The 18,661-nt window shown below is 36.6% G+C and overlaps 1 protein-coding gene across 12 annotated transcripts in view; it reads right to left on the bottom strand.

Annotated features, from left to right (window-relative positions):
• Dgki (diacylglycerol kinase iota) overlaps window positions 1-18,661 on the bottom strand; it is a 441,978-nt gene that overhangs the window by 83,873 nt on the left and 339,444 nt on the right. For 9 of the 12 annotated variants that reach the window (XM_019208591.2, XM_033764527.1, XM_033764526.1 and 6 more), the window contains 2 exons: window positions 10,473-10,552; window positions 7,587-7,631 (listed from right to left, as the gene is read on the bottom strand). In XM_019208591.2, coding sequence (XP_019064136.1) covers window positions 7,587-7,631; window positions 10,473-10,552 — 125 coding nt within the window. The remainder of the gene's footprint in view (window positions 1-7,586; window positions 7,632-10,472; window positions 10,553-18,661) is intronic. The other 3 variants (XM_033764518.1, XM_033764521.1, XM_033764528.1) reach the window with 1 other exon arrangement.

Raw genomic sequence — 18,661 nt, 5'->3', positions numbered from 1 at the left:
TATTAATTAATATATATATATTCAAGGATATAAAATATAAAAACAATCTTCATATATGTATTGATCTGTCTGTGTGTGTGTGTGTGTGTGTGTGTGTGTGCAGAAAGGTATGAAAGGATGCACTCCAGAAAGGTGCCGTCTTAAGGTCTAAATAGGATGGGAAGTTAAAACCCAAGCAGCTAGCATTTGTACAATCATCTGAAAACTAAGGCAAGCTAAGATATAAAATTTGGCAGACTGCATAGCACATATCACTTAGGAAAGCTAAAATAAATGTCATTGGTATCAAATGTATATTGAGTGACTTGAAAATGGTGCAGGAATGAGAGAAGCAGATTGTCATGAAGGAACTGACAATTGAAAGCCATGGTCCTAAGCTTTTTATATTGGATGCTCTTAGCTAATTATGACCACCATTAAGGGCCTAGGCTGTACATACAGAATCCAAGTAATTTCTGCATGCTGTCTAGCTATACCCCTTTCTATTCTATTAAAAAAAAAAGAAATCACCATGCATATAAATGGGCGATGTTAGTAGAGAGGTAATATTGAACTGCTGCAATTTTTGTCTGAAACAGCCCCCCACTACTAGCCCACTGTGGGTGGTGCATCTCCATCAGGTAAATTTCATTGTGACCTCACTGACAGACAGGTAGAGTAGGTGGCCCTGGCATTAAGGAATCCCAGATTTACGAGCATCCTGCAGGAGGGAAACCAGTAATGCAATGTGGATCATAAAAGAGACTTGAGAGACAAAAAGGAAAAAGATAAACAAAAATGGAACAGCTCTTCCCAGGATGAGCATCACTTCCCAGGGCAGATTTAATTCACAGAAGCTCTAGGTTGAGCTCCACAGTGTATTCATCAATAAACAAGAACACAAATGAAAAGTCAAATATATGCTGAATTTGTGAATTCTGTACATTAAAATAAATATACAGTGATCTATTTTCTGATAGAGCCAAAATTACAAGCTTGAACGCATCTAGCTGTAGATACTTCCATACGCTTGTGTGGATGGCGTGACATTACAGGAGATGCTCACATAATTATCTGAGCTGTGCCTCTAACCATCACACCCACAGTTTTTGGTAATTTAGGACCTCCAGTCTCTCAACCCTTCCAAACTGCGTAAACAAATCAAAGATTCATCAAAGAGGTAAGAGACTTGACTCCTTCATCTGTTCTTTTTCTTCGTGTAAATGATGTGATTTAGATGACTGCAAATGACATTGCTGTATAATGTATGTCAAATGACAGAACCTTAGATCTACCATGTCCCTATTCTAAATATAGTAATCATCTACAATTACATGTTCTTTAAGTGTATATTAACAAAAACTCATCATTTCAAAAGTCCCTGATACGTGAATTTTCTCATTTGATATATGCTAATGGAAAAATCTCTTTCTCACACTAAAAATATGGCCATGTACACAAAAGAAAATCTGATATTTTTAATATATAGGCAATGCGCATATAAACTTGACAGTTCTCACATCTATGTTAGTCCACATATATGCATATTACTCATACATATGAATATATTTATATATTTTTTATATTTTTTGTATATTTTTTTCTCAAAGCCACTGGCAAGAATTAGAAATACGGCAATTGTTCTGAACCACTATTTGGCATTCATATGGTGAACTTGTCCTTAATTTACACCGAATTACTCATGGCTGATGCACACATAATTTGATGAAGGCGCACCAGCCTCATTACGTACTCTAGTAAGTTATCCAATTAAACAATATTCACCTAGCATTTAACTCTGCCTGTGATGTGAACTACTTTTTCTTTCATAAAATTTGGAAAAGATATAAGCAAAGGCAAAGTGAAGTCATTTGGGCTCGGTAGCTCTGCACAATTTAATAATATCCACTTACCTTACTTTTAAATTCCCCTCTTGAATATCCATCCAAATTTCTCATCTGTGTACCTCAACATCTCTGACACCTACCAATGTACCCATTCATTTTTTCTCACTAAGTTGCCTAAATATATGTGCTTATATGTCTCTATCTAACCCCAAATAATACCTTTATTCTTGTTTCTCTATTTCTGAACCCTTTCACTTCAAACCTATGCTACTCCACGCAACTCTATAGTAGCAAGATACAGACATGGGACAGCCACTCTCGGAGCCAGCTCTGAAGGATGAAGAAAGGCGATGGTGGAGGAAGATGGAAAGGGGAGACACTCTGAGAAAAGTTCCTTTCTGGGAAAGTCCTCCATTAACACCTCTCTGTGTGTAGCTGTGTATGTGTATCCACATTCATGTGCATTAATAGTATAATTAAAGGGAGTCGCCTTTACTTGAAACTTAAAGACTGGGCCCTGCAAAGTTCTTACTTGTCCTCATTGACCCATTTCTGCTAGCTTCAATCCACTCCAAAGGAAAAATATTACCCAAGTTCCTTGTTGGCCTCCTGCTTTTTTGTAGGCTGAAGTAATTTCCAGGAATACTCCTTCAAACTTGTTTTACCCTATCCGTTGAAGGTATAATCCAAAAAGCAAATGAAGAGGAGAGAGATAAATAAGGACAAATAGCATCAAGAGAAGAGAAAAAATCCAGTATTCATAGAAAAATGTTATTTGGCTAGAACTAAATAGTGCTAATGGAATACAACACAGAGTACTCTCTCTCATCTTTGTCATTACGGTTTAGATCTAGAATTACTTCCAGAACCCTGTGTGTTCGGAGTAGGGCTTTTAACAGGTGAATGGATTATGGGGGTTCTCTACTCATCAGCAGATTGATCCAGGGATGAGTTCAGAGCTGAATGTTCTGTTAAGAGGTGGGGCCTGGTTAGAGGTAGGCTACTAGGGGAGAGGCCTGGAAGGGTATATTTTCCTCCCTGGTCCCTCCCTTCTCTCTTTGCTTCCTGGCTGCCACAGTGTGGGCAGCTTTCCCCCACAGCAAGCCCTTCTACCATGCTGTTATTGCATTTGACACTTCTAACCATGGACTGAAACTTCTGAAACTATGAGCTAAGATAAACCACTCTTACTTTAAATTATGAGTGCCAGGTATTTTGTGTCAGCAACAAGAAAAGTACCAAGATAGAACAAATAGGGAAACCTAAGGTGTCTAAAAACAAACAAACAACAACAACAACAACAAAAAAAAACACCAAATGCTCCTGGCTCTCTCTTTATTCTACCCTATCACAACCACAGACACTTTCTTCTGTTTTCCTTCATTCCTCTTCCTCTTCCTGCTTCTTCCATTTTCTTCATCCAGGGCTGTGGTAACAAACCTATGGCACACATGCTACTTGTTTTTCTCTTAAGACAAAAGATGTTCATATACATAAATACGTATATATTAACTGAAACCTTGGCATTCAGGCTTAATTGCAGTGTTGGCACTTTATAATGAATAAATGAATTTGGGGTTGCATTTTGGCACTTGTCTATAAAAGGTTTGCCATCACTGATCTGGGGCTTACGTTTGTCCGTGAACTACAGCTTTGCAATGATCACTATCAGAGGGAGTCAGTTTTTCCTCCAGCTATACTACTGACAATTGCAGTAGAGCTGGGTTGCCTAACTCTTTGTCGTGGTTCCACACTGCACATGCTATGATATACAGTAGCATCATTGGCATCTGGTCCAGATTCCAAGAAGTGTCTCCAAACATTGCCAAACATTCCTTATAAGGGAGCATGCACACTGGAATGGTTGAATTGGTCTGTGTTCCCTAAGTAACATATGTCTTGAGGTTAAGAAGAGAGATGATTTCTAGGGAGAGAGCAAAGAAAGAATTCTCTCATAGTAGATGTCTCAGGAAGCATTTTTATCAAATAGGAACAATCAATTCTATTATGAATTCCAATTTTTTACTAACTCAAGAATATCCTAAATCTTCACACAATACGTTTTCTTGATATCATATTGGTTACAGATTGTATAAATGCCACTGAGACAGAGGGACCTTTGTATTTTGACATAAGAAGTTGTGTAGGCAGAAATTTTCAGCAGGCTATAAATACTCAACACATTCTTGTTATAACCCACAATGCATTATTAGGCTAACGCCAGGTATCATTTTTGAGTCTCGGTGCTTTGTTAGTAGTTCCCTATGAATATGGAAAAGGAAGAAACTAAAGCAACGAAATGTGTAACTGGCAAGCAACTTCCATGTGGTCCACTGATAAGGTGTCTTGGGTATGTGCATACCTATATAACTGCTGTTTTTCTCTTGAGTTTTCCCTAGTCTTTGAAAACAGTCCACTAAAATCCCAGGTGCAGATTACAGATCTGACAAGAATTTCTCAGGTTTTTAAACTTACTGGTACTTTTCACAGTTAGTTCTTCAAGAATTGTTAATACCATCTCCTACATAAATTATTTAAAAAGCATAAAAGGTATTTTTGTCCCTGCTTCTTATATGTTTTTTCTGCTTGATTCAGCAGCATGTATATTAAATCTGTTTCTTCTACACTGCCTCTAACCTACCCTAAGACAGTTAGATTCTGGCACTAACAGGTTCTACATTAAGAAGCAAAAAATATGGTGTTAAGTTTCTTGCCAGTTAGTCTAGCCATTCTTTATCTAAAAATTAATGGCATGTATTTTTTTTTTTTTACCATGTATTCCCTTCTGCACCTTTAGAAAAACAAATCTAGAAAACATTCCCATCAGGCCAGCTGCTGCTCGGCATGTGAATCAACTATTGCTCCCTGTTTCATCAGGAGCTTTACTCTTCCTGGCAGGATGCTACCTTCTCCTTGGTCTCTATCTTTCCTACTGCTTGTCTTAGTTTCCTTGGCTCTCATTTAATGTTCTCCTGAACCTATGCTCTTTGGGACCCTCCTCTGCATTTATGCCTTCTCTCAAGTCATCGCTCCTAGGCTCCTCCTTCTAAGTGCCATTCGTTTGCTGATGACTCTCATACTTCTATCTCTAGGCTTGGACTTTTCCCTGAGCTTTAATATTCATGTATCCAACTTCCTGTTCACCAGCTCCTTGGATCTAATAGGTGTATCAAAATTAGTGTGGCTGAGAACAGAAGTCTTTCTTCACCACTTCTCTGACTCATCTCTCCTTCAGGATCTCAGTCAAATGTGAACGCTTCCCTTCCCCAGCTTCTTGCCTCCATCTCTCCTTTGTTGTGCTCAGAAAGTTCCTCAACCTGCTGTCACTGAGCTCTGGCCACGCTAATTCTAACGTAATTTCTCTTGTGGTTAAGCTTCCTGTCTAAGGAGCAAATCCTGGGCTTCTTGATCTTTTGACATCTCTCGGTACAGAAAGGTCCTATTTTCAAGAGCTCTACTTCCTCCTCTCATCATTGTGTGGAGGAGGGCGGTGGGAGTGACATTTCTGATACCCATCCTTGGTCACCACTTCAGTTATCCTTCACACTTAGTGCACAAAGCCTTTTAATAGGACATTCACAACCCAGCAGTCTCCTCATGAGCGTTTGACTTGATTGCAAGAAAAAAAATTAAGCAAGATAGTGGTATAATCATAAAAATATCATTAATTCTTCTGCATGTTTATATTACCAAACAATAAATGACACAAATGTTATTATCATATTCTAGAGTCTAACACATCTCCAAATCTCTGTGGGTATTTATTAATATGGCAATAAAAATACAGCAAAAGCATCCATGATTAAAATTCAAACACCAAAACATTATAGCAGAAAGCAAATGAATGCATGAGCGTCATAAAACTAGTTAAGACAAATGTTTAAAATACTATGTGAAGTTGCAAATGTTCAAAATGTACATGGAAAAAAAGAAACCTTTGAAAAAAACAGCTTGATAACTTATAATATCTCATAATTTATAATAACTTATAATGATATCTTATAACTGGAAGTGCCACTTGTTAGATAGCAGTTCCAGCTTTAAAATGCAATTATACCTGCACAGTGGCTCTAGGTAAATATACGAATAATCCAAGGAATGATGCATTCTACCTGAAGAATAAGGTATAAATTTGCCTTTTAGTGGTTGATGAAGAAAACACTCTAGAAGAAGATTTTTTTAAATCAAAATAAAATCACCGTAAGTGACTTCTCATCCTTTCAAAACCATCCAAATTGGGGGCGGGGGAGGATTCTAGAATCGTGGGATATACTCTCTGAGAAGTAAACACACACAAATGTGAGAACACCAAGGCTGTTTCTATCATTCAGCCTCCAGATAAAGGCTATTTTGGATGAGGGTAGAGGGTGTCTATTGGCAGAGGACAAAACTACTTGGATAGCTACATAGACTTGGGCCTTCTTGAAACTGTTGCTGTTGTTACTGTTGTTAAAAAGAAAGATGAACTGTAAATTTTAGGTGTCAGAAATCAGACACCAAAACCCAAAGTGAGGCGCTAAACCAGGACATAAATGTTCACAGATATATACAGTCACTTGCTGTATAATAATCATCAACAAGGAATAACAAATAAGACAGTGGTCCCATAAGATTGTATCTCCTGGTGACATTGACATCATAGCCCTTTTAGTTTGTGTCAGTACACTCTATGATGTTCACACAACAACTAAAGTGCCTAATCATGCATATCTTAGGATACATACTGGTTGTTAAGTGACCTGTGACTATATTGAAATTGCTCCCCCATATGAAGATATAAAATGACCAAGAAACATTTTTTTTGTAGAACTTGTTGGCATGTGACTTTCCCATACGCTTGCTGAAAGGGAAGGACCCAGGGGCCACTCAGAGAAAAGGACTTGCATATGAGAGCTTTATAGAGGTCCTTTGCTCTTTGAGGTGACACTGTGCCCCATGTGCGGATCGTGCCTGAGGAATCTAATGTGTAATAGGCTGGCTGAAGAGGTCTGTCCAGCACAGGAGGGACGGGGAAGCCAGGATTAAACTGCATTCCAAAGTTAGCTTGGGAAAAGGACAACTGCATTGTCTGCAAGATTTGATGTGGATCTGATAAAAGAAAGAGGCTGACTGGGTTTATAAGCCCACACCCGAAAGACCAGGGCCAATCTGATTGCATTTGAGAACTTTTGCTTGCTGACTATGGAAAGCAGAGAATTCTCTTCCTGAATAAGGAGAGAAGACATCTTGGACCAAGAAAACATCTAGTCCAGAGGTGAAACTGACAGAAAAAGAAAACAAAGCGAAAGATCAGCTGAAAAACAGAATGTGAACCATGATTAAATGGTACATGAAATCCACCCTTGATCTGGACTTATTGTGTATGGGACCCTAAACATCATCTTTCTGCTACACTAGCTTGAGTTGAGCTTTTTGATGTTTATCACTGAAAGAACTTCAGTATACAATGCTTTTTCATATGATCTGAGGAAAATCTGTAATCAAATTTGTGCCAGATTAAGATGACCCAAAATGAGGAAAATGCAAAAGAATCAGAAAAACAAAGTTATTTCTCCCAAATCATTTGAAGGGGAATCACAAAATGAAGTTCTTTCAGTAACAAACACCAGAAAACTCCACAACTTTACTAGTTTCTTGGGTTCTTGGAGTAAAGCCCTTCCTAGACGAGATATATGCTCTAAATCAAAATGAGACATAAATGGAAAGATGGGCTTCTCTTGGCTGGAAGGTAAGAAAGAAGGACAGTCAATTATATATTACCTGGTAATGAACTCTCTGGGAACCAGAAGAAACTGACTGTAAGTCCTAATAAAAAAATGAAAAAAAAATCCAAACCTTAAAATTAGTTTTAACAATTTAATCAACGGAACTCCCACTTTAATGTTACTATGCTCATCTCCAGAGCATCTAACCCACCAAATTTACCAAGGTTAAACAAAGAATGTAATACAATAAATAATAAAAGCATATCAAGTTGAACTGCACAGAGACTAGAGATAAGTCAGGTGTTAGAATTTCAAGGACACAGAAAGCCAAGGGCAAAGGGCAGATTATTTTGTAATAATAAATGGGAATCATGTATAATTTGCATCTCTCTCTCTTTTTTTTTTTTTTTTTGGCTTGTAAAGAAGTCTTCTGAAGTCCCTTTAAAACTCTGGGGGACATTTCTTCTTTATTTGTCATGGTAATTGTATTTATACTGATAAATCCTTCACACACCTGGATTTCCATAAACTTCAAAGAGAAAACTGCTGACCTCCTCCATAACATTATCACAATGTGCAAATTAACAGACTTCAAATGAGTAAGGCTTTACCAGCAGATTCTGAAAGCCTGGCTTCTTTCATAAAGTTTCATGACTGAGTTGTCACTGTTGTCATGACCCAGGGCTTCCTTGCTAATCAGTGTAGTGCTCCCATTTACAGATGTCGGCAGTCTGCATACCTCTGTCCTCAGTCTGCTCCCCACGGGGCTTTATCATTTCATCTCTGTGCCCAAGGTGGTTTTAAAACTTATGATTTGTTGAGTTCGCTTTTCCCTTTTTCTCTTTTGGAGAATTTTACTTGTAGCTGATTACTGTCAACTCATTAATCATGTATTTTACTATTTTGAAGTCTTGTTAACAAAGTTGTTTGAGAGTTAAATTTTATAACAAGAAAAGTAAGGCTTGGTTCCAATTATTATTATTTTTTGGGGGGTACTGGAAATCAAACTCAGGTCCTTGCACTTGAGAGCAGGTGGCAGCACCAATGAGCTAAATCTTCAGCCCCTCCTTGGTACCAATTATAAGTCATTTTCTTATTGCAGGTTTCACTGAGTGACATTCCACAATCAAATATGGACATTATTTTGCAAACTGAGATACCATGGATTCTGGGAATATAAATTTAGACATGAATCACAGGCTAAAAATTTCACAAATTTTAACTGGTTTAAGTAGTCACACTTGGTCAAAATAGCTAAATGAAAAAGCAATATAAAATTTGTTGACTCCTGTTCTCTTCCACATCAGTATTTAAAATTTGTCATCTCCCTCTAAATTTCTGCATTTATAATTCCACCTCTAACTTTATCATTCATAAGAGAAAAATTAATATTTTTTATTTTTTCTCATTGAGTTTATTAGTATATTTTAGGTATACAGTAGTTACATTCATCATTAGGATCTTGTACCTTTACATGACAGGTCTTGGTTCTCATTTTTTTCCCTTACTCCTGCCCTCCCTTCACCCCCTGCTCCCTTCCCTATTTACAAATACTTTATTTCCATTTTTTTATTTTCTCATATTTTTTTTCTTTTCCCTTATTTCCTTTCCCCTACCCTTCCCACTTCCCCTACACTTTTAGCCCTTTTCTTCCTATTTTACATTGTCAATTATAACATTAGGATCTTATGTACCACTATGGAAATCAATATGGAGATACCTCAAAGAATTAGGATTAGAGGTTCCATTTGACCCAAGCATCCCTCTGCTGGGTATCTTTCCAAAAGAATTAAAAGAATCATATCACAGAGATATATGCACACCTATGTTTATAGTGGCACAGTTTGTAATAGCTAAAACTTGGAAACAGCTCATTTGTCCATAGTTGGAGACTGGCAAAAGATGTTGTTTTTCTATAAAATGGAATAGTACTCAGCCATAAAAAAATGAGAAATTAGAGTCATTCATAGGAAAATGGATGCATTTTGAGGCCATACTCTGAAGTGAAATGAATAAGTTACACATGTGTAAATACCAAATAATTTCTCTGGTATGAAAATTAATAATTTTACATGACTATATTCCTCCCATATGGATTTATTTCCATCAAGAGAAATAAAATCTAATATCCACAGCTAAGTGGCTGCAGCTTGGAGGGGTTTTAAGTATTACATATATACTTTATTATACTGATTTATATATAATAGGGAAAAGCCACTTATCTAGGGGCATCCATCAGAATCACCCAAATGTTTGAAGATAAAAATGTTCCAACCCCATCTGAGAAAGGTGACTGTCATGAATGTCTTTCATGAAGAAACAATAATAAAGAAATGGCTATTTAGGGTTTTGCTGTTTGTGGAATGACAACAGTAAATTCTCCCCCCCCTCCAAAATATTTCAAAAACAATCAGTGCACATCAGATTCATGGGGATGTAATATATAGGGTCTCTTCCTTTCTTTCCATAGGGCAAGACCAAATTGGATCAGGAAAAAAAAATAAAGAGATTATTCTTTTGTGTTCTGACAAATTTTCATGAAATATAAAAGACTCTCCCACAGGAGGTTCAATTTTAAAAACATCTAGCTGCCTCTGACCTACATCTGTGCCAGACATAAAATTAAGGTAACCTCAAATGTCTGTTTTCTTTCATTATTTATCAATGCTGCTTGAAATTCTGTATAGATAAAAAAAAAAATACAGGTATGTAGCCTGGCAAGACGACAGAGCTGAGCTGTAGTTGTAATCCTTCTTCCATTTTACCCACTGAGGAAGGACAAGCAGAGGTGAGGGAGAAATGCAGTGCATGCATTGAGGATAAGGCAGCCACATTTCCATCTCCTTCCCAACTGTGTCATTCCTGAGATATACACACGGCTAGTAATTGTTCATATAAGTGGAAAGTGGAGAAAAATAAACAATTGGCTAAGTAAACTCACCTCTTGTAGGCGGTCTATGTACATACGGCAAGTCTCCAAATCACAGTCTCCACGGACAACTAGAATACCCAGAGGGATGGCTAAAGGTGAAGGAAAAAAGAAAAATCTAAAATAACATATTTGATTTTTCTAGACATGCAAAAATCTGTTTCTCATGGTTACAAAATAAATATTATCAATATTACAGGATTTGGAGATGTTTCCATACATAAGTTTGAAAACCAGTTCTCCACATCTGCCTTTTGATTTCAGTCTCTTTTTGCTTGCAGTGGTCATGAAGTTTTCTTGCACAATGCATGTTGTCTCCTACTGTCTGTCCTACATCTCATTTTATCTATAAAGTTTAATAGCACACTAACACTGGGTTGGCCAAACCACAAGGCTGCTCACTTCCAGCTGATAATATATGCCTGCATTTGCAATACACCACATGAGGACACAGCCTCAGACAGAAACTAAACACTCATGATTCTGGACACTTAGCCTTTTCCCTGCTAAATGAACAGGGCTTAATCTTCTGTCAGTTTGGAACAATTCCCTATTTATGAGCTATGTAAGGCACTGTTGCTACCTGGTGATGAGTAACCAGAATTAAATGCACAAAATCTGAAGAAAAAGAAGAAGGAGAAGCAGAGGAAGAGAAAGAAAAATAAGAAAAAGGATATGAAGGAGGAGGAGAAGGAAAAGGAGAACTCTAGCGGCATAAAATATAATAGCAAGAATCAATAAAAGAGATTAAATCACAATAAAAGTTTTGCATACCAAAGGGAACAACTAAGAGAATGATAAAATAAGCTACAGAATAGTTGGAAATCTTTGTGAACTTTCAAGAAGCTTTCAACCACTGAAGCTAGACAGTGACCAGAGATTAATTTCCACTCTTTTGTGAGTCTTCATCCAACAGTGAATGAATGCATTGTTTTTTCTTTACCCAGAAAGATTTGGTTTCACAACTCAGTTTTTCCAAACTACCCAATCTCTGGTTAGAGATACATACACTAGTAGTAAATATATAACTATCAAGCAAATAGCAAACACCTAAAGTAGTACAGTGGTTATTCCAGTAGAAGACCGAAGGGAGGCATTCGTTCCATGTCTCACTCTAAGTGACAGATACTTGCATGTCTATTTTACTATCAATTTTTAAACCTATGTATTTTATATACATATTGTGGTGGTTATTTACACATATCAACATGACTGGGCTAAAGGCAGGTGGCACAAAATTATTTCTGGTTGTGAGAGTGTTTCTGGAAGAGGATGCATTAGTGGTCTGTCTAAACATGATCCACCCTTGCTAATGTAGGCAGACAGCATCCAATCCATTGAGAACCTGGACAGAAGAAAAGAAGAGATGGATTTTCTCTCCTTCAGCTGAGACATCCATCTTGTCCTGCTCTCAGGTATCACAGTTCTTGCTTTTCTGGTTGTAGAATCCAGAACTTAGATCAGTGACACCCCTCACCCTAACCCTGCTCTCAAACCCTCAGCCTCATACTGGAATAATCTGCAGGCCTTGGACTTGGCCTGATTGACACTGCAGGCTCCTCAGCTTTCAGATAATGTATGGTGTAAGTTGGGTGAAATTTGGGCTCCATAACACAGGAAGCCATCCCTGTACCAGATCTCCTCTATGTACCTGCATGTTCTGATGGTTCTGTTTCTCCAGTGCACTCTGATTCATACAACATATACCAGGACCTGGGGAGAAGGCAATCATCGGAAAATCCCCAAGTGAATCCCCAAGAAGATGAAGATGTGACAAATTCAGGTACAGAAATAGGAGAGAAATTATACCATTAAGTGGTAATTCTCTATCCCAAAGAATTTATGCTACCAATTACATATTGCCAGTCAACGCGAGTCCTGCCCTGGCTCTTCTCTAAAGCTTCACCTTGATCTCTGTTAACCCCTTTCCCTTATTTCTGTTTGTTTAAATGTCTCATAATCCAGGATGTGATTAATGGATTGAGAAATCCATTATACATTTCACATGAGCATGCTCTGGATTTTATGTTTGAAATAAAATGCCAACAGGTCAGGCTAATTGTGTCTTCTATCCTGGAATGTATGCCTGAATCATTATGCAAATTTACACCAAATAGCACAAAAATTAATGTGAGTCATCTTCAGCAAACTGAAAACCTTCTAATAGCCAACCCACAATTATAGCTTTTTCTTTGGAAGAAATTTTTAGAATATATATGTACTAAAAGAAAACACATCAAAACATGATTTACAAAATATACATTTTACTGAAAAGCTAAGCAGAATCAGGGAACAGACCAAATTTAGGTACCCTATGTGTAGAACCAAATTGCTTAAAACATTAAAAAGCAAAATTGTTAAAGTCTATCATAGTGATATCTATAGTTTTTTATTTGTTTGTTTGTTTTGTTTTTTTGTTGGTGCCGGCATCAAACTGAGGACGTTGCCCTTGCAAGGCAGGCAGCAGAACCACTGAGCTAAATCCCTGGCCCAAGATATTTATAGTTCTAAGAAAATATAAAAGGCCCGGGGTTCAGAGAGGTATTCATTTCCTTATATGTAGAAGCCATACTTCCCCAAAGGAAGAGCCAGTTAGACTTTCTCTGTATGTGTGCCTGGGAACACAAGCTGATCCATACATATAATAGTAAAGATATGTACCCTTGGGTCTGTGTAACATGATATAATGTGACTTACATGAATTCAGGCAAGGGCGGAATAAAGCTGGATAAACAGGAAAATGACAGTAATGATTATATATACAAAGAAGGAAGAGAAGAAAGAATAAGAAACAAGAAAAAGGGGAGGAAGAAAAAACACAATGGGGAGAAGTAGAAAGAAGGACAAGGAGAAGGGGGAAGAGAAGAAAATCACTAATGGGAAAAATGTGCCAGTTTTACTGTTGTTTAATCTTTACCACCTCCTAAGACATAAATGTCATTATTTCTATTTTTAGAATGAGGAAACTGAGTCTCAGAAACATGCTCTGAATCTAGCAACTAATAAACAGAACAAGTAGGTTTCCATTCTACGTTGCTCTTACTCAGAACCCCCATCCTGAACTATCCGATTGCCCATTGACTTGAGCCACACAGAAGGAAAGAGTCCTTATAGCTTTTGACACTGAGCTCGAAACAATGAATGCAGAAATAGGTGACAGGCAAAAGGAGGATGGACTCACAAGTCTCACATGCAGAGCCTCACAAGAGAAAGGCCGTTAACCAGTGGAAAGCAGGGCCAAACTCCAGTGTCCCAAGCCTGACCAAGGAGCAGGAAATGGCACACAGCAACTATGAGTAAGCTGGATATATTTTCATGAATAGATACGACAGGAATGGGATTGATTTCAAAGGCTCACCACTCACTTCCTTCCAATAGGCCAGTATCTAGGCCCTCACAGACCATGAGATAAGCTGTTTGAACTGTAGCATGACTTGCTATGTAACATCTGCTGCAATTTAAGGATCATAGAATTGAAGTGAATGCTCCTCACTTCATAAAGAACTGCACTTCTAAATTGTGAGCAAATGTTAATCATTTTGGGGATGGTAGAAAGGACAAGAGTACATCAAACTTTAATCAAAATTGTGATAGAAAATCACATGAGTTGTTTTGCTAATAAAATACTTACGTTAGAATTTCCAATATTGAACTAAACAGTTGATTGACAATTGATATAAATTAAATAAAAAACAAGTTCAACACTATCCTTTGAGATATGACAAATATATTCTGACAGATGAACAAGATAGTCAATAGGGGTTTTTTTGATGAATGTTTATTAAACCTTAGTTTCCAGTCTACTATTTGACATTATCAATTAGGTAGCATCACCATAATACATACTCTCTTTTCATTTAATATTTAATTATTCTTGATAAATAACTATATCCAGTAAAATCGTAAGTATAAATACTTTTCTATTATCATTTTGATTGCTCAATGAGCAGTGTAGCATGAAGGACATACATGATGAGAGACATCATAGAACCTATCTTTCTGAATTACTTCAGGACTAAGTCAATACCTATACAGTACATACTGTAAATAAATCCATTGTATGGTCACACATCTTAGCCTTATTAAATTCATTAATTTTTCCCTACTAATTTTATTATCAACATGCCCTGAATTTGAATTTGAATTTGAATTATGAATTTCATAAACCCTCATTCCAGCTGACCTTACATGAGATCCTTTACAGAAGATGACATGTTGCATCAAAGCCTCAAAAGCCCAAATCCTAAACTAACACCGGTAAAAGAATCCAATAAACTTGCAAGAACAAGAGGGGGATCACAGATCACAGATGGCTGCTCTGTGACAGCAGCAAAGGCCCTCGGAGCCCAAGCACGAAAGAACTGCTGTTGAAACCAAGCCCAAATGAAATGGATAACGGGGTTTATAAAAAGGAAGAAAACTCCCAGCAGTTAATTCCGTCTCAGCAAGGTACTGTGATGCATTCAACATAGTATCACTAGTGAAAATAAAGGGCTGAGAGCTCAGCATTTAAAAAAGAAAGGAAAGGATTTAATTATCTGACACTTTTGCTATTACAGTGCAATTCCTGTTAAAAGAGAACTGCAGCTAAATGGAGCCATTTGCTCATTCAAAACACAAACAAAACTATCTTCAATAGGATCATTAAAACAAGGCATGATACTTCAAGAAAAGCTTCTCAGAAACTGCAGGGGTGTGCAAAGATTAGGTTTAAGGTCTAAATATACAGATAAAAATACTAGATTTGCAGAAATTTTGTCAAGGCTTAAAAAGTTATCACTTTCTGAACAGAACAATAAATATAATCATAGATAAAATAAGAAAGGACAAAGAATAATATGTAAGGTCAATAATATTGATAATAACCTTAGAATCAATGGTTTTGTGTTAGCACTATACAGATCTACATGTTTTAAAACTTGACATTTCCTTAAGGATCAATTTTAGATTTACTGACTGAGTTTTTGTTACATGCTTGTCATCTTTTTAACAACCTATATGGAATATTAAGTGAATGGTGGCATCATGGTAATGACAATTCCCTAAAAAATAGCATATGTGAAAAACTAGGTAACTTGGGTTTCATCATGACATTTTAGCTACAACAGCAAAAGTGTGATCCATGAAAGAAAACAATGATAAATAAAACTCCATTAAAATTGAAACATCTGCTCTGCAAAAGATAACCATTGGGAAAACAAAAAGACAAGACACAGACTGGGAGAAAGTCTTTGCAAAACACTTTAGTTGAAAAAATAGTAGTATTCAAATTACAAATAGAACCCTTAAAACTCAGGAATAGGAGAGCCAATTTGAAACAGGCAAAAGATATGAATAATCATGTGACCAAAAAAGATACCTAGGAAAGATAACAAAAAGGGTCCTCGTCATATTTTCAGTAGAGAAATGCAAATTAAAATAACAATAACACATCACTACACACATACATGAATGGCTACAGTCACAAAACTCACATCACCCAGTACTGGTGAAGACATGAAGCAACTGGAGTGCTCGTTCATTACCAGTGGGAATACAAAACCAGAGAGTCACTTTAGAAGGCAGCATGGCACTTTCTTCCAAAACTAAATATACTTCCACCACACAATGCATCACCATACTCCTTAGTATTTCCCAACTGAATTGAGAATTATGCTTATACAAAAATATGCACATGAATATTTATAAAATATTTTTCAATTAATTGCCAAACGACTGCAACTAAAGATATTGTTAGTATATGAGTGTATAAACAGTGGTGCACCCAAATAACAAAAGAGTACAGCATAAGGCAAGGATAGGCAGATGGGGGCTGACATTTTTAATCTCAAGTTTTCAAGGCTGATTATTTTCCAACTAGGTCATATTTTTGGCAAAACATGGTAAAAAGAAATGAGCTGTCAAGCAACAAAAAGACATGCTAGAATTTTAAATGCACATTATCAAGTGAAAGACACCCATCAGAAAGGGGTACATAATATAGGCTATGATTCCAACTATATGACATTGTAGAAAAAGAAAAAATATGGTAACAATACAGATAGTTTCCAGGAACTGGACAGAAAGAGAGATAAAAAGGTACAGCCATAAAGAATGAGAAACTAGAGTCATGTATAGTTAAGTGGATGCACATTGAGGACATACTCTTAAGTGAAATTAATAGGAGATACATGTAAATATGGTATAGCTTTTCCTGTGAGATAAACTAAAAGTATAGATAAGGGTCAAAATGTATAATTGATATTTTGTAATAGGAAGAAATTGTCTAAAGGTATTAGGCAAATGGGAGGGGTAGGGAAAAGGTAAAAAGGCAAGAGAAAAAATAAGAGAAAAGAAAAACATGGAAACAAAGTCTTTATAAATAGGGAAGGGTTGAGGAAGGAAAGGAAGCTAGCAGAATGGAGAAAAAGTAAGAACCAAGATAAGTCATGTAAAGGTACAAGATCCCAATGATGAATGTAACTGTATTGAATATATAAAATGTAACAATAAAAATATTTTTAAAAAGGTACAACTCAATATATTTTTAGAGCTATGAAACTATTCTGTTTGATGAATGTCACTAGACATGTACACTATAAAACACAAGAGTGAATCCTGATGTATACTATGGAATTAGTTAATAAGTAATGTAGTAGTATTGACTCAGCAGGAATAACAAATTACCACGTTCACAAAAAATGTTAATAGGGGAATTCTGAATGCAGGGGTTAGGTTGAAGGGATCTATGGAATTCTCTGCACATTACTTCTTTAATGTAAACTTAAAACTTCTGTAAAAAAATAAGATCTGTGAATTTTTTAAAAGACCAGAAAAACCATGCGAATGAGAAAAAAAATGTCCTGAATTTGCTATAGGCAGATGCCTTGCTAATAAGACAATAGTGACAGGTAGCTTTAACACTCCTGAAGAAGTCAAGAGGAGATGCAAATAAGGAACTAAAAGTAAAAATCAAGGAAAAAGCTGAGACTAGAGGAGGGAAAGAAAGCCCTAAGAGACAAGGGCAGGGAGCAAGTGGAATCTTTCTATTTTGAAATGAGCCAAGTTATGAGATAAAATTCTTAATTGGTGGCTGATAATAATCAGACAGAATCAGCTGGCAACATTTCAATCCAATTTTTCCACCCAAGGGCCACAGGTCCATTTTACAACTTGTCATCATTAACTGCCCACTGCCAGCAAGGAGCAGCTAATAAGCAGATTAGCATAAAAAAGTAAACAATACCCACATTACAACTTTATGCCTTACCTTGCCATGCCTGAGGTCTCTTGAAAATTTTATTGTCCCCGAGTCTTGAGGTTAAGGACAATTCTAGAGTTTGGAGTTCCTAGCTTGTGTATACTTAATTAAAAATGTCACCCACAAAAGAAAGGAAACTATATAATTTTTATTGCATTCTACTAGAAGATTTCTGAGATGTACTCTCTAGAAATTAGGCAGTTCTCCACAAATGTGAGTTTTAAATTATATCAAATTCTTTTTTTACTACAACAGTTTACTTCCTGAAAAGGTAAACCAAGGAACATACAATTCACTTTGTTTTTAATCCTCTTAACACTTATTGCATTTATGATATTGAATAACAACCCATTTTTCATTTTCATTTAATTCGGCAAACATGTACACAAGAGATTTGACAAAACTATTTTTCAGGTCTGTAAGTTATTTAATTAATCATTTCAGCACACAGGTTTTAAGGACCTTCTGGTTCCAAGATGAAGTCTAGTGCAGGAGGTGTACACATAACATAGAGTAGGACCCAGCATCTGTGCGGAAGGCATTCACAGACTTAGGAGGAGAGGAGAGTGCATAAAATATCCTATTAATGATATTTTGCAACAGGAATCCTGATGGACAAGGATTAAGTATATTCAGGATCAGCAGACCTATCCATTTCCCAGGACCAGACAGATTTCCATGAGAAGTTGTCTCTCAAGTCACAAAAATAAGGAAGTTTGACAAGGGGAATGAGAGTTTTTCAGGCAAAAGAAATTGTCTCTCTTAGATCATCTTTGGATTATGAGAAACCAACGTATGAAAAGAAGCAAACATTCAGGAATCAGGCAGCTAGGTAAGTACACAGTAAAGAGGAATGAGGATGAGGCCAGAAGCTTGATTTTTTTATACAGTATACTAAGCTGAAATTTTATTCTAGGAGAGATACTAATGGGTTTTCCAATGGAGGATAAAGATACAGAGG

The sequence above is a fragment of the Fukomys damarensis genome, unplaced genomic scaffold, assembly GCF_012274545.1.
Source record: "Fukomys damarensis isolate Sample0158 unplaced genomic scaffold, DMR_v1.0_HiC HiC_scaffold_16, whole genome shotgun sequence".
Lineage (NCBI taxonomy): Eukaryota > Metazoa > Chordata > Mammalia > Rodentia > Bathyergidae > Fukomys > Fukomys damarensis.
The sequence above is the reverse complement of the archived record's forward strand: the minus strand, read 5'-3'. Positions and strand labels throughout refer to the sequence as shown.